This window comes from Macaca nemestrina, chromosome 5, assembly GCF_043159975.1.
Source record: "Macaca nemestrina isolate mMacNem1 chromosome 5, mMacNem.hap1, whole genome shotgun sequence".
NCBI classification, from domain to species: Eukaryota; Metazoa; Chordata; class Mammalia; order Primates; family Cercopithecidae; genus Macaca; species Macaca nemestrina.
The window spans coordinates 29438710-29450202 of record NC_092129.1 but is presented as its reverse complement, the minus strand read 5'-3'; the positions used below and the strand labels follow the sequence as shown (position 1 = coordinate 29450202).

The 11493-nt window shown below is 37.3% G+C and overlaps 1 protein-coding gene across 10 annotated transcripts in view; it reads right to left on the bottom strand.

Annotated features, from left to right (window-relative positions):
- Window positions 1-1110: 1110 nt before the first annotated feature.
- The window catches only part of LOC105465543 (sodium/potassium transporting ATPase interacting 2), a 1022956-nt gene continuing 1012573 nt past the window's right edge, over window positions 1111-11493 (bottom strand). For 7 of the 10 annotated variants that reach the window (XM_071095949.1, XM_071095948.1, XM_011713992.3 and 4 more), the window contains 3 exons: window positions 8330-8411; window positions 7622-7710; window positions 1111-3547 (listed from right to left, as the gene is read on the bottom strand). In XM_071095949.1, the coding sequence (XP_070952050.1) occupies window positions 7686-7710; window positions 8330-8411 (107 nt within the window). In that variant the 3' untranslated portion in view covers window positions 1111-3547; window positions 7622-7685. The remainder of the gene's footprint in view (window positions 3548-7621; window positions 7711-8329; window positions 8412-11493) is intronic. The other 3 variants (XM_071095950.1, XM_011713996.2, XM_011713995.2) reach the window with 1 other exon arrangement.

The following is an 11493-nucleotide window of genomic DNA, read 5'->3' as shown; positions in this document are numbered from 1 at the left end:
GCAGAGTGAAATGTATCAGAGGTTATATTTTTTAACAGTTAACAGATGCAGATCCTGGTTCCACAGGATTTTACCAAACTCACGATCTATTTAATTGAGAATTCCAGAAGAAAGAATCCTTTCTTTACAGTATATATACATATCGTTGATCTATCAGTTTTGTCCTTTTTATGCAACTACATTGTTGTGTGCATTTCACATCACAGTGTGAAGAAACATCCTGACAGTTATTCACAGTGACTTCAATGAACACCATATCAGTATACTTTTTACACAGGGGACAAAAGTAAAAGCCAGCTTGATCATTTACAAGGCTTTCACCATGCAGCTGAGACGTCAAGGACTACAAGTTGATCTTCAGCTTCTTAAAATATGGCCTCGAAGCCTTTCGTGTCTTCAGTCAGCTCCAGCATTTTGACTGATGGGAGCTGGTGTGTGTCTGTGTGCAGTGGGAGAAAGGACATAATTCTGAACCTGACACAGTCTGCACCTGGAGCAGCCTGGGCCTGCTGCCCTCAATTCTTTGGGTGCATACAATCAACCTCATCTGAAACATTGTTTGTACAATCGCTAATGCCAGTGGCTAATCTTTTCTATTTGCCTGCTTTATCCCAATACTGTCTTCTATTGAGGTGAATATCAATATTGGAATAACAATAACAAAAGATTCTGTAATCAAAGTGGAAATAAATGAGTATTTTAGATTATTTCAAATAATTCGGCCTGTAAAAATAAAAAGAAAAACTCTGCCTGTAATTTAACCAAGATTTAAAAAAATAGTGACCTAACCCTCTGTCAACTATTAGCTTGATGCTAACTCTAAATCCCAGATGGAAGGTGGGGTGGGGGAAAGTTCTCCAAATGACAAGTCTATTGCAGGCAGTCTTCTAAAAGAACCCTCAGTGTTAGCAGATAATGAAAGTACACGTTACCTATGACTGAGCAGAAATGATGCCATGACCTGGCAATTTCTTTTCACTGCTGACATATCCCTGCACTGCACAAAATATCAGTGTTGCCTTCATGTACATTTAATAGAGTTTCTCTGTCAATGACATAAGCAAACACACCATGAGAAGCAGCACGGGTTTTCAGGGATGGCTCAGAAACTGAAGCATTTTTCCATTTATTTTTAAAATGCAAATTACACGAGTAAGTCAAAAAAATCACTCTGTTAAAAATACATTCAGAATTAACAAATGCAAAAAAAAGGACACATCAGGATCATAACTCTTGCCTTCTGAATATTAGGTTTATAACAAAAGCTCAGCCTAGAAAAATAGCATTCTTCACCGGATTTTGAGGAGGATACAGCTGTACAACTGTAGATGTTTTCCCAGATATAATCACACTACTGTGCTTACTACTCCCATAAAAGACCTGTCCACCTATTACTTTTTAGTAGTCAACTACTGTTTTTTAAAATTTTGGTGGTGATGATAGTCATGATTTGGTGAAAACTTGGCTGTAACTGAAAGCAGGAATATGAGGGCTTATTTTCTGTAGCCATATACATGTAGTATAAGGTGAAATGTCACCACAGCATGAACGTACAGTGAAACCTCATTTTAATAGTCACATTAAAAGTCACATTAGAATAGTTTGTGGCATGTATAGTATTTATATTTTAGGAATCAAAGGACAATACATTGGTAAATATTCTTCTCATACATTAAACATGCACGTCACTATAAAAGCGTCTTATGAGGTTTCACTGACATGTTCGCAATTGTTTATTTTATACATGTATGTATGGACAAACACACAACCCACTGAGGAAATTCAAGCATGAGTGCTGGAATCTTTTTTTATAGTTTATGTTCCAATGATAACTCTTTGTTCCTCTATCATTTTCAAATGTTTCTGTGTGTGTATATTACAGACATCCATGCAAACACAGTAATGGAACTGGTGTATGTAGATCTGAATGGGCTAAGGTCCAAAGTAGTTTAATCCAATAACTGAAACTTCATAGAAATCAAAGAAAAAACTTGCTCCATGCCAATTTATAACTTCTGAATTTCACTGCACTAAAGAATGGTGTGTTAGTTTCAAAAAATTGAGTTTAATGTCTCAGGTGTATCCAAGAAAAGATACGACTCATCTGAGTTCCTGATAAGCCTGAGCTAATTATGTTTTCCACTAATGAAAACCAAATAATGCTTTAAAATATAGAACAAAATTTCCTAGGAGTTCAGAATATTCCATAAACACATTGACCTACTATTAAGTTTCCAAAGGCATCTTGTTGCCAACTACGTTAACAGCACAGTTTTTTTCTGCCACAATAATACAGGAGGATTGAAATACACTCTAACACACAACAGATCCCCCAAATACCACAAAAAGATCTCAAATATTTCACCAAGGTAACTATTGCTCCCCCCACCCACCCAAAAATAATCTTGTACGCTGAAGTTAGAAAAAAAAGTTCACCTACGTAGAGTCTTCAATTTGAATTAGATATAAAAGAGTAAACATAGCTAATACATATTCAGTTGGCCTCTGTTGATAGAAATCCACAGCTGTTTCTGTGTTAGTAAAAGACAATTGTAGATACTTATAAAAGCACCTAGAGTGCAATAAATAAAATCAGCGAGTTAAGCCATTTCTGCTTTCTGCTTCCAGTAGATTAGTGAGTTTAGTAGATTAATGTTTTACTCTGTCCCATCCCCAACCCCATCAGAAGACCATATTTTAGAATTACAAAGATGACAAATATTGTTATTGTTACTTGTCTCTTTTGGGCCACCATGGAGGCTCTATGGTAAAGCACTTTGCTGACAGCTGGCACTTTTCTTATACAGACACACTGGAGCTGCTGAGCTATTCAGTCTTGTTCCTTGACATGAAACACACAGGCTTGAACTCATTCAGAATTAATAGCAGTGTGTTAGCCTAAAGGAAGTGACTTGGGGCTGTCTGCACTGAGATTCTTGGGCACACAACATAGGTGGGTTAAGGCAAGTATGTACGGTACAGCCTTTAGGGCAAACAATCTGCCATTTCGGACTTCGGGTACAAGGTCATCATGACATGTTTTGTTTGTTTTTGCAATTACATTGCCTAAGTAGCCGTGGTGCTGTCAAGATGTGTGGAGTGCAGAAGACAGAGCTCTCAAACTAATGTGCCTTGGATGACTTCCCAGCTCACAGAGGCCGACCGGCTGGGCTGCAGAGGAGTTAGCAATGGCCAGCAACCGTTGGGCATCAACACATCTCCTTTTGAACTTTCCAAAGGCCTGGGAGAAAGGAGCCTGCTTTCAGGAAATCCAAGATGGGCGTGTCCTGCATGTTTGTCTGTCTCAGAAAGAGGAGGTCAAGTGGAATTGGTGTGTGCGTGCTCACGTGTGTGTGTGTGCGTGTGTGTGTGTGCGTGTGTGTGTGTCAGTGTTGTATGTAGAGGCTTTGCATTTGTTTTGTTAATACGTATATGTATTTAAACTCGGTTGCTTCTTGCTCTTCATAAAATGCAGGAGGCCACTGCGAAAAAAGTTCTTTGAAAGGTTCGTGGGCTGACATACTGAAGTCATCTGTATTATTTTGACCTAAGAGAGAGAAAAGATGTTTTTAGTCAAGGGAGAAAGCGACGGGTGCCTATTGCTCACCACCTTCTCTCACCTTTCCAAGCACAAGAGCAAACAAACAAACAAACAAAAAAGAAGCCCAAATTGGGTTTTAAATAATTTTCCTCCTTTTTTTAAATTCATTGCAACTGCATGGATAGAGAGGCCAGTTTTGGTCATTTAGAATCTATTTCCAGGGACAACTGAAATGAATATGTACTTCTGTACAATTAGGCTGCCAAAAAGAATGCAATGTTTTCAAATGTTGTCTGATATACTATAGGATATTCTTATATTGCTGGAAGCCCAATCAGATCTCTACTTGCTCTGACAGTGACTTAGGTCCCTGGTAGTCAAAGCAGCTATTTTGTTAAAAACTTAAGCTGTAGACATGGGATTTTTTTTTTTTTTTTTTTTTTGACAGAGTCTAGCTCTGTCGCCCAGGCTGGAGTGCAGACATGGGATTTTTTCTGTGCAGCAACTTGGTTGCTATTGGTTTGTTTCAACAACATTTACCAAACTGTAAGAAAAATATAATTAATATAATTAAAATCTTTCATTTTTAGATTAGTTATACATAATCTGAAAAATTACAAACCAAGAACAGTCACGCAACTTAAGAGGACTGTCTATTCGTTGTTTGCAAGAACTAAAACACAGCTGTGACTGTAGGTCAGCAGTGTTTTCAAAGCTTTGTCCAGGATCTTGGCCACAGAAGATTTGCTGGGAACAGTGGGAGCCCCACAGCTAAAAGTGCATATTGCTTTTCAACATTTGTTTTCCTTCCAAGGAACAGCTTTTGTTTCCATTTGCTATATAATATTGTTAGGGTGTTTGAACTGGCCCCTGAAGTTAAATTACTCTTACTTTACAAGACATATTTATGGCAGGTTGACAGAAGGTACACGCTAAATGATAAAGACATAGGAGATGCTAAGTTCTCTGCCTCTCAGTAGGGGATGAGGTTTATAGGTGTGTCAGTTTTGGTTTTTCACTAGATTTTCAATAAACAGTGGCTCTCAGATTATTGGTTTTGTGGGCTATGAAGTTGAAAAGGCCCTTCATTTAACAGTGCATAATGTAAAATAAAAAAGAAATAAACAGAATGCAGAAAAGGGAGAGAGGCACAGCCGTGTATGGAAATGTGGCAGCTAAGTTAGTGGTAAGAATACAAACAAGCCAATTAAAAATCAGAATGTAATACCAGGTCAAACTCACAGTCTATTTAAGAATTTGGAAAGAACACTGACTGAAGGGGTCAGGAAAACCCGCAGATAATCATGGCTGCACCACTAACAAGTTGTGTGACTTTTGTTTTTGTTTTTTTGGGTTGAGTTTCCTCATCTGTAAAATAAAACCTTACTGTACTGGGTCCAAGGTCTCCTATGGGATGTTTTGTGGAAGGGATGATTGGAGTATTTTGACTAGTAATTTTTAAATGTACCTTAAGTATACAAAACTTCCTAAATCTGAATTCCATTAAACATTTCATGACCAGTGAGACTTGAAAGCTCTGATACAATTTTACCACTCTCATGCAGGAAAGAGGAAAACAATATATTTTTTTATAACTTTTAATTGACATTTAAAGTGCTCTGTGGAACAAAATCATGGGAAGTTTTGTCCTCATGGAATTTAATTCTGGACAAAGATATCTATCTTTGTAGAGTCTCTTCTTTAAAGCCCATTAGAATTATAAATGTTTGATTTGAATTTAATATATTAAATTGCATATAACTAGCATTCTCATGTTTATCTTTAGATAAGAGATTACATCTAATTTATTACAGCTTGATAATATTTATTGATCACTCATATTGGCCAATACAATAAAATATTATGTAATAATATTAGTAGCAAACAATTACAAACCTTCTAGATATTTTATTCTTTTTTTTTTTTTTTTTTTTTGAGACAGAACCTCGCTTTGTCACCCAGGCTGGAGTGCAGTGGCATGATCTTGGCTCACTGCAACCTCTGCCTCCCAGGTTCCACAGATTCTCCTGCCTCAGCCTCCCAAGTAACTGGAATTATAGGTGTGCACCACCACACCTGGCTAATTTTTGTATTTTTAGTAGAGATGGGGTTTCTCCATGTTGGCCAGGCTGGTCTCGAACTCCTGACCTCAGGTGATCCACCCACCTCAGCCTCCCAAAGTGCTAGGATTACAGGCGTGAATCACCGTGCCCGGCCATATTCTACTCTTGAGCACAAATATATTGATATATGTTACCTGAGTTTATATTATACATTAGCAGTCCTCAACCTTTTTGGCACCAGAGACTGCTTTTGTGGAAGACAATTTTCCCATAGCCCAGGGTTGGGGGGAATGGTTTTAGGATGAAACTGTTCCATCTCAGATCATCAGGCATTAGATTCTCATAAGGATCACAAAACCTAGATCCCTCACACATGCAGTTCACAATAAGGTTCGCACTGCTATGAGAATCTAATGCTGCTCCTAATCAGACAGGAGGCAGAGCTTAGGCAATAATGTTCCCTCACCTGCTGCTCACCTCCTGCTCTGTGCTCAGCTCCTAACAGGCCATGGGCCAGGACTATTCATGGCCCAGAGGACCGCTGTTATATATAATATACCATTTACAGAGGAGATCTTTTAGGAATGACTTATAGTATATATTACTTCTGACTTGATACAGCCTTTTCATGAGTGATGTTTATTAACATAAGCATTATTCTACCACTATGAATTATGTTTATTAAGCACTTACTATGTGACATGTCCTGTGTTTCATGTGCTTTAAATATATATTCTTTCGTATAATTTCAGAGCAATCAGATAAAGTCTGTATGCTGTCTCTATTTTGCAGGTGAGGAAACTTAGGCTTGGTAAAATTAAATAGAGTTATTCAAACAAAGTTACAAGCCCGTGGTCGCAGGGAATTTAATCTCAGACAATATGCCTTCAGTAGGTCATCTGAACCACTATTCCTGATTGGTCTACCTTTTTAAATAGAACACTTTAGAGAATGTTACATAAAATATTGAAAAGAATGATAAGGAGTGTCAAGGATTGATCATGTTTTATTGTTTTTGTAGCTATCAAGAATCTGTCTGGGGGGATAGGGAAGGTTTGGCATGCATAGCAAACAACTGTAGTACATGGTGAAAGAAATAAAAGAGAAATATTAGAGGAGAAAAGATTAAGAAATGCTTCATAAAGGAATATATCTTAAGAAAATTCAAAGGATAGTGGGGTTTCAAAGAGTGGAATTTGGAAAAAGGATGGTGTTTGGTGTCTAGAGAACAGCATGAACAATTGGAAAAATACATATATTTGGATAAGGCAAGAGTTCTACTTTGGCTAGAAAAAAGTGGCTAAGGGGAGCTATCAGACTGTTTATGCTCTCAATAGATTATAAACTTCAGGAGGACAGGGCTAGTTCTTATTCATTACTACATTTTCCTAATATATCCAGCATCATCTGCATAGGGTTGGGACTCAGACGTTATTAAGAGTTGAAGATAAGAGATACTGTTTCAACAGTAGGTAATAGGGACTCCTTGATAGCTTTGAAGCAGGGAAGTGAAATCATCAGCGCAGTGCTTTAGGATAGTTAATTTGGCAGCCATATGGAGGATACATTGGAGGTTCTGAAATAAGGAAGAGACCGAAAAACTTAACAGGTCATACATTGCATGAATTAGGGCAGTGGTTGTGGGGATGTAAAAGAGGAAATGTGTAATACACTGTTTATAGACGCAATGCTTTGAATGAAGCAAAATTTTGGTTGACTTCTTAACTGCTGAAGTCTGTTTTGTGGGTGCTATTAGCAAATGATTTCAGAGAACTACAAGTGACACAAAGAAAAAGGCAGGCACAGTGCAAGATTATTCTTTTTTAAAAAAGAAGCTGAAAAGAGGGATGTTTAAAGATTAATTTCTTTGGAGGAGCAGTACTTACTCCCAAACTCCATTTATTATCCTATACACTAAAGATATTAAAAGGTAAAATGATTCAATGGTGGAGGACAACGACAACAAACACATATCTTCAAAGAGAAGTTCACATTTTAAAATGAATTGGAATCTTACTTTCTATTTTGATCTTCGCTTGCAATTCAGCATATCACTTGATGCTGATATATAGAATTTGTTATCAGTTGTTATCCAAGGGAATTTGCCTAAACACAGATATAAAAATCAGGCTCTGATTGTATGTCTGCTCTCTTGAGTGCTAGAGTTAAGGGTTCGATAAGTTTCAGTGTTAATGTTCCAGTCATTTTCACTTTTACATCAGAAAAATGATAGAGAAAGTGTATTACTCAGTTTTTTATTTTTTTAACACTACATATAACTTGGGTGAACCTATTATTTATCATCTAAATGAGAACTCTTTTGAGAATAATAAATATGCCAGGATAACCACTGTAAACTGAAACCAGAACATGTGGTTTATACATAATTACATATAACTGCCTACATTGTTATATAATTTTCAAAAACTACAACTTTTTGGCAACTCAAAGAAGTGGTAGATAATTAACACAGGCTTTTGAGCCATGTAGGTGATACTTATGTAAGACTAAAGGTCACTTTAGAAAAGACATTTCTTATAAGTCAAATAAGAAAAATTCTTGGAAAAATGTTATTGAAACTATCCCAGTCAAAACAGTATTAATAGAAAAAATACTGGAAGTATGTAACTGAACAAAAGCTGCATGCCATTGATTTTGTATCATGATACAGTTACTTGATTGTCTTTAGTACCCCAGAAGAACACCTTCTAAGTAAAATACTTACATGTACATAGGCTGTAGTTGTAAATGAGATGTCTTCTGAGGCCCTTGATAGCCATAAGAGTCAAAGCCACCTATGAAATCAACTGAAAAGGGACAATTGTCTTCATTAGTTAGCTTTTCAGAAGAGATAAACATCCTTGATTGATCAAGGCCCCACACAGATTACTAATAAACCTTTTATTAGTAATAATCTATTAAACTTTTAAAAGTAACTAATTGCTAAGAAAAAAGAAATGGAAGAAATGATAGTTCCTTCAAGGTAGTGATTCCGCTGCCTCCCTCCCCCACCACTCATTGTAAGATTCAATTATTGCTTTACAAGAATCTATTCACTTGGTAGAAAAAAAATGATGTACTATTTTTAAATAACCAAGACCTAATTGGAGTAATAGAGTTAATTTACACAATGGAGATGCTATATGCCTTTTTGGTTAGTGTAGATTTTCTGTGACATGCTACAAAATGTTATAGCATCTAAATACAAACAATGACCACTCAAATGCATGTATCTATCAGCAATCGCAGCACTAGTAATAATATTACATGTTATGGTTATCAAGCACATGGTACTATGGTGGAGGTCATGTAAATTAACTCAACATTGCTGTCCCTGCCAAATGTGGTTTACGATCTGAAACAATCAGAGGTAAACATGTGGAACGGTCTAACCAAATATTCAGATTCAATACATACTTAGCGATGTAAGATACAATAAGATATAATAAGAGTTACTGTGGCAGATTATATTTTCCAAAATGGCAGCAAGAGTATCTCCTATGTTACATGTTTTTACAATATGACTTTGACATTCCTCCCATACAATGGTTTGAGTATGTCTCTTCCTCTTGAACATGGGTAGCCCTTTCTGGCAGCTTTGACTATGCTATAAATGACACTATGGGGATTCTAAGGGTAGATCATAAAAGTATCATGCACTTTTCTCTTGCTCTTTTGGGATGTTCTCTCTTGGAACACAGCCATGATGCCACAAGGAAGCCCAAGCTAGCCCGCATGGAGAGATCAATGAAGGACCAATGGATAAGTGTTTCATTAACAATACAACTAACGTATCAGCTGATAGACAGTATCCAAACCCAGGTGTGGGAAATAAAATACCTTTAAATCAGGGGTGTCTTTTGGCTTCCCTGGGCCACATTGGAAGAAGAAGAACTGTCTTGGGTCACACATAAAATACACTAATACTAACGATAGCTGGTGAGCTAAAAAAAAATGCCAAAAAATGTCACAATGTTTTAAGAAAGTTTACAGATTTGTTTTAGGACGCATTCAAAGCTGTCCTGGGCTGCATATGGTCTGTGGGCTGTGGGTCGGACAAGTTTCCTTCAAATGATTCTAGACCCTCACTGTTGAGTCAGTTCAGTCTTGGTATCTTCCCAGCTCAGGTTTCTGACATCAGACAACAGAGGCAAGCCATCCCCTCTGTGCCTGTCTGAGTTATTAACCCACAGAACCTATGAGCGTAATAAATGGTTGCTTTATACCACTAAGTTTTGGCAGCAATGGTAACCGGAACAGTCAAGTCTAAAAGTACTGTGAAAAAGTTTAGTTTTTGTTTTTTCTTTTTCATTTGTGAATAAAGAGGTTTTAGAGTGGGGATAAAAGAAACAAAAGAACACAAGGTCGACAAAATAAGAGAAAGGAGAAAGAAAGTCAAATAGAGATAAGCAGAATGCCCTAGGACACCCATTCCTTTTTTTCTAGCATCTCCTTCTATTGGCTTACTTTGTCGAGTTATTCTCTTACTAATATTTGGGGTGCTACAGACAGAAACTGAAGCAGGGTGCAAAGTAACACAAAGTCCATGATGTCTGTGTAGTGGAGAAATCCTTTGTTTTCTCTTACAAAAAGACCTTATTTTTTTAGAGCAGTTTTAGGTTCACAGAAAAATGGAGCAGAAAGTACAGATAATTCCTGTATATTTCCTGCCCTGACACAAACACAACATCCCCCACTATCAATACCCTACACTAGAATGGTACATTTATTACAATCAGTGAACCTACACTGACACATTGTCATCATCCAAAGTCCATAGTTTACATTAATGTTTATTCTCGGTGGTGTACATTTTATGGGTTTCGATAAATGCATGACATGAATCTACCATTAGAGTATCATAATAGTTTCACTGACCTAAAATTCCCCTGTGCTCCTTCTAATCATCACTTCCTCCCCCAACCCCTGGCAATCACTGATCTTTTTGCTGTCTTTATAATTTTGCCTTCTACAGAATGTCATGTCATTGGACTCACACAGCATGTAGCCCTTTCTGGCTGGCTGCTTTCACCTAGTAATATGCATTTAAGATTCCACCAGGACTTTTCATGACTTGATAGTGCATTTCTTTTCTCATGGGAAACCCTTTTACCGAGGCAGAATGTCTCTTCTCATCCAAAGTGGAATGGTATAATGACAAAAACAGAGACCCTGATATTAGAAGGACCAGGGTTTAATTCTGCTTTTCCCTTTGCCACCTATGTGACCTTGGATAAACAACTTAACATCTCTTAAAATAGGAATTATCATATTTATCTCATACAATTTGTATGAGAATAAAGTGAGGAGTGTAGAGTCCTGGATGAGACATATGGTGTAAAAGAAGAAAATTAAGAGCCTCTCAAAAAATTCAAGATTTCTTTATAATTCTAAGCCATTCAGCATAGCAGAAAGAGAAGACAGAAAATTCTTAATTTAGGACAACTATAGAACCATAGCCAGTATTTTACAGGAAATGGATCAAAAGAGTGTGATCCTCTTTTGTCTTCTACATTGTACCTTAGCTAATACAAACAGTGCCAGAAGAACTATGTAATAATTACACAGTGACTCTATTTAAAGTTTGCACTTAAAAAAATTATTGACTGGGTGCAGCGGCTCATGCCTGTAATCCCAGCACTTTGGGAGGCCGAGGCGAATGGGTCACCTAAGGTCAGCAGTTCAAGACCAGCCTGGCCAACTTGGTGAAACCCTGTCTCTACTAAAAATACAAAAATTAGCTGGGCATGATGGCTCGCGTCTATAATCCCAGCTACTCGGGAGGCTCAGGAGAATTGCTTGAACTCCAGAGGCAGAAGTTGCAGTGAGCTGAGATCATGCCATTGCACTCCAGCTGGGTGACAAGAGGGAAACTCTGTCTCAAATATA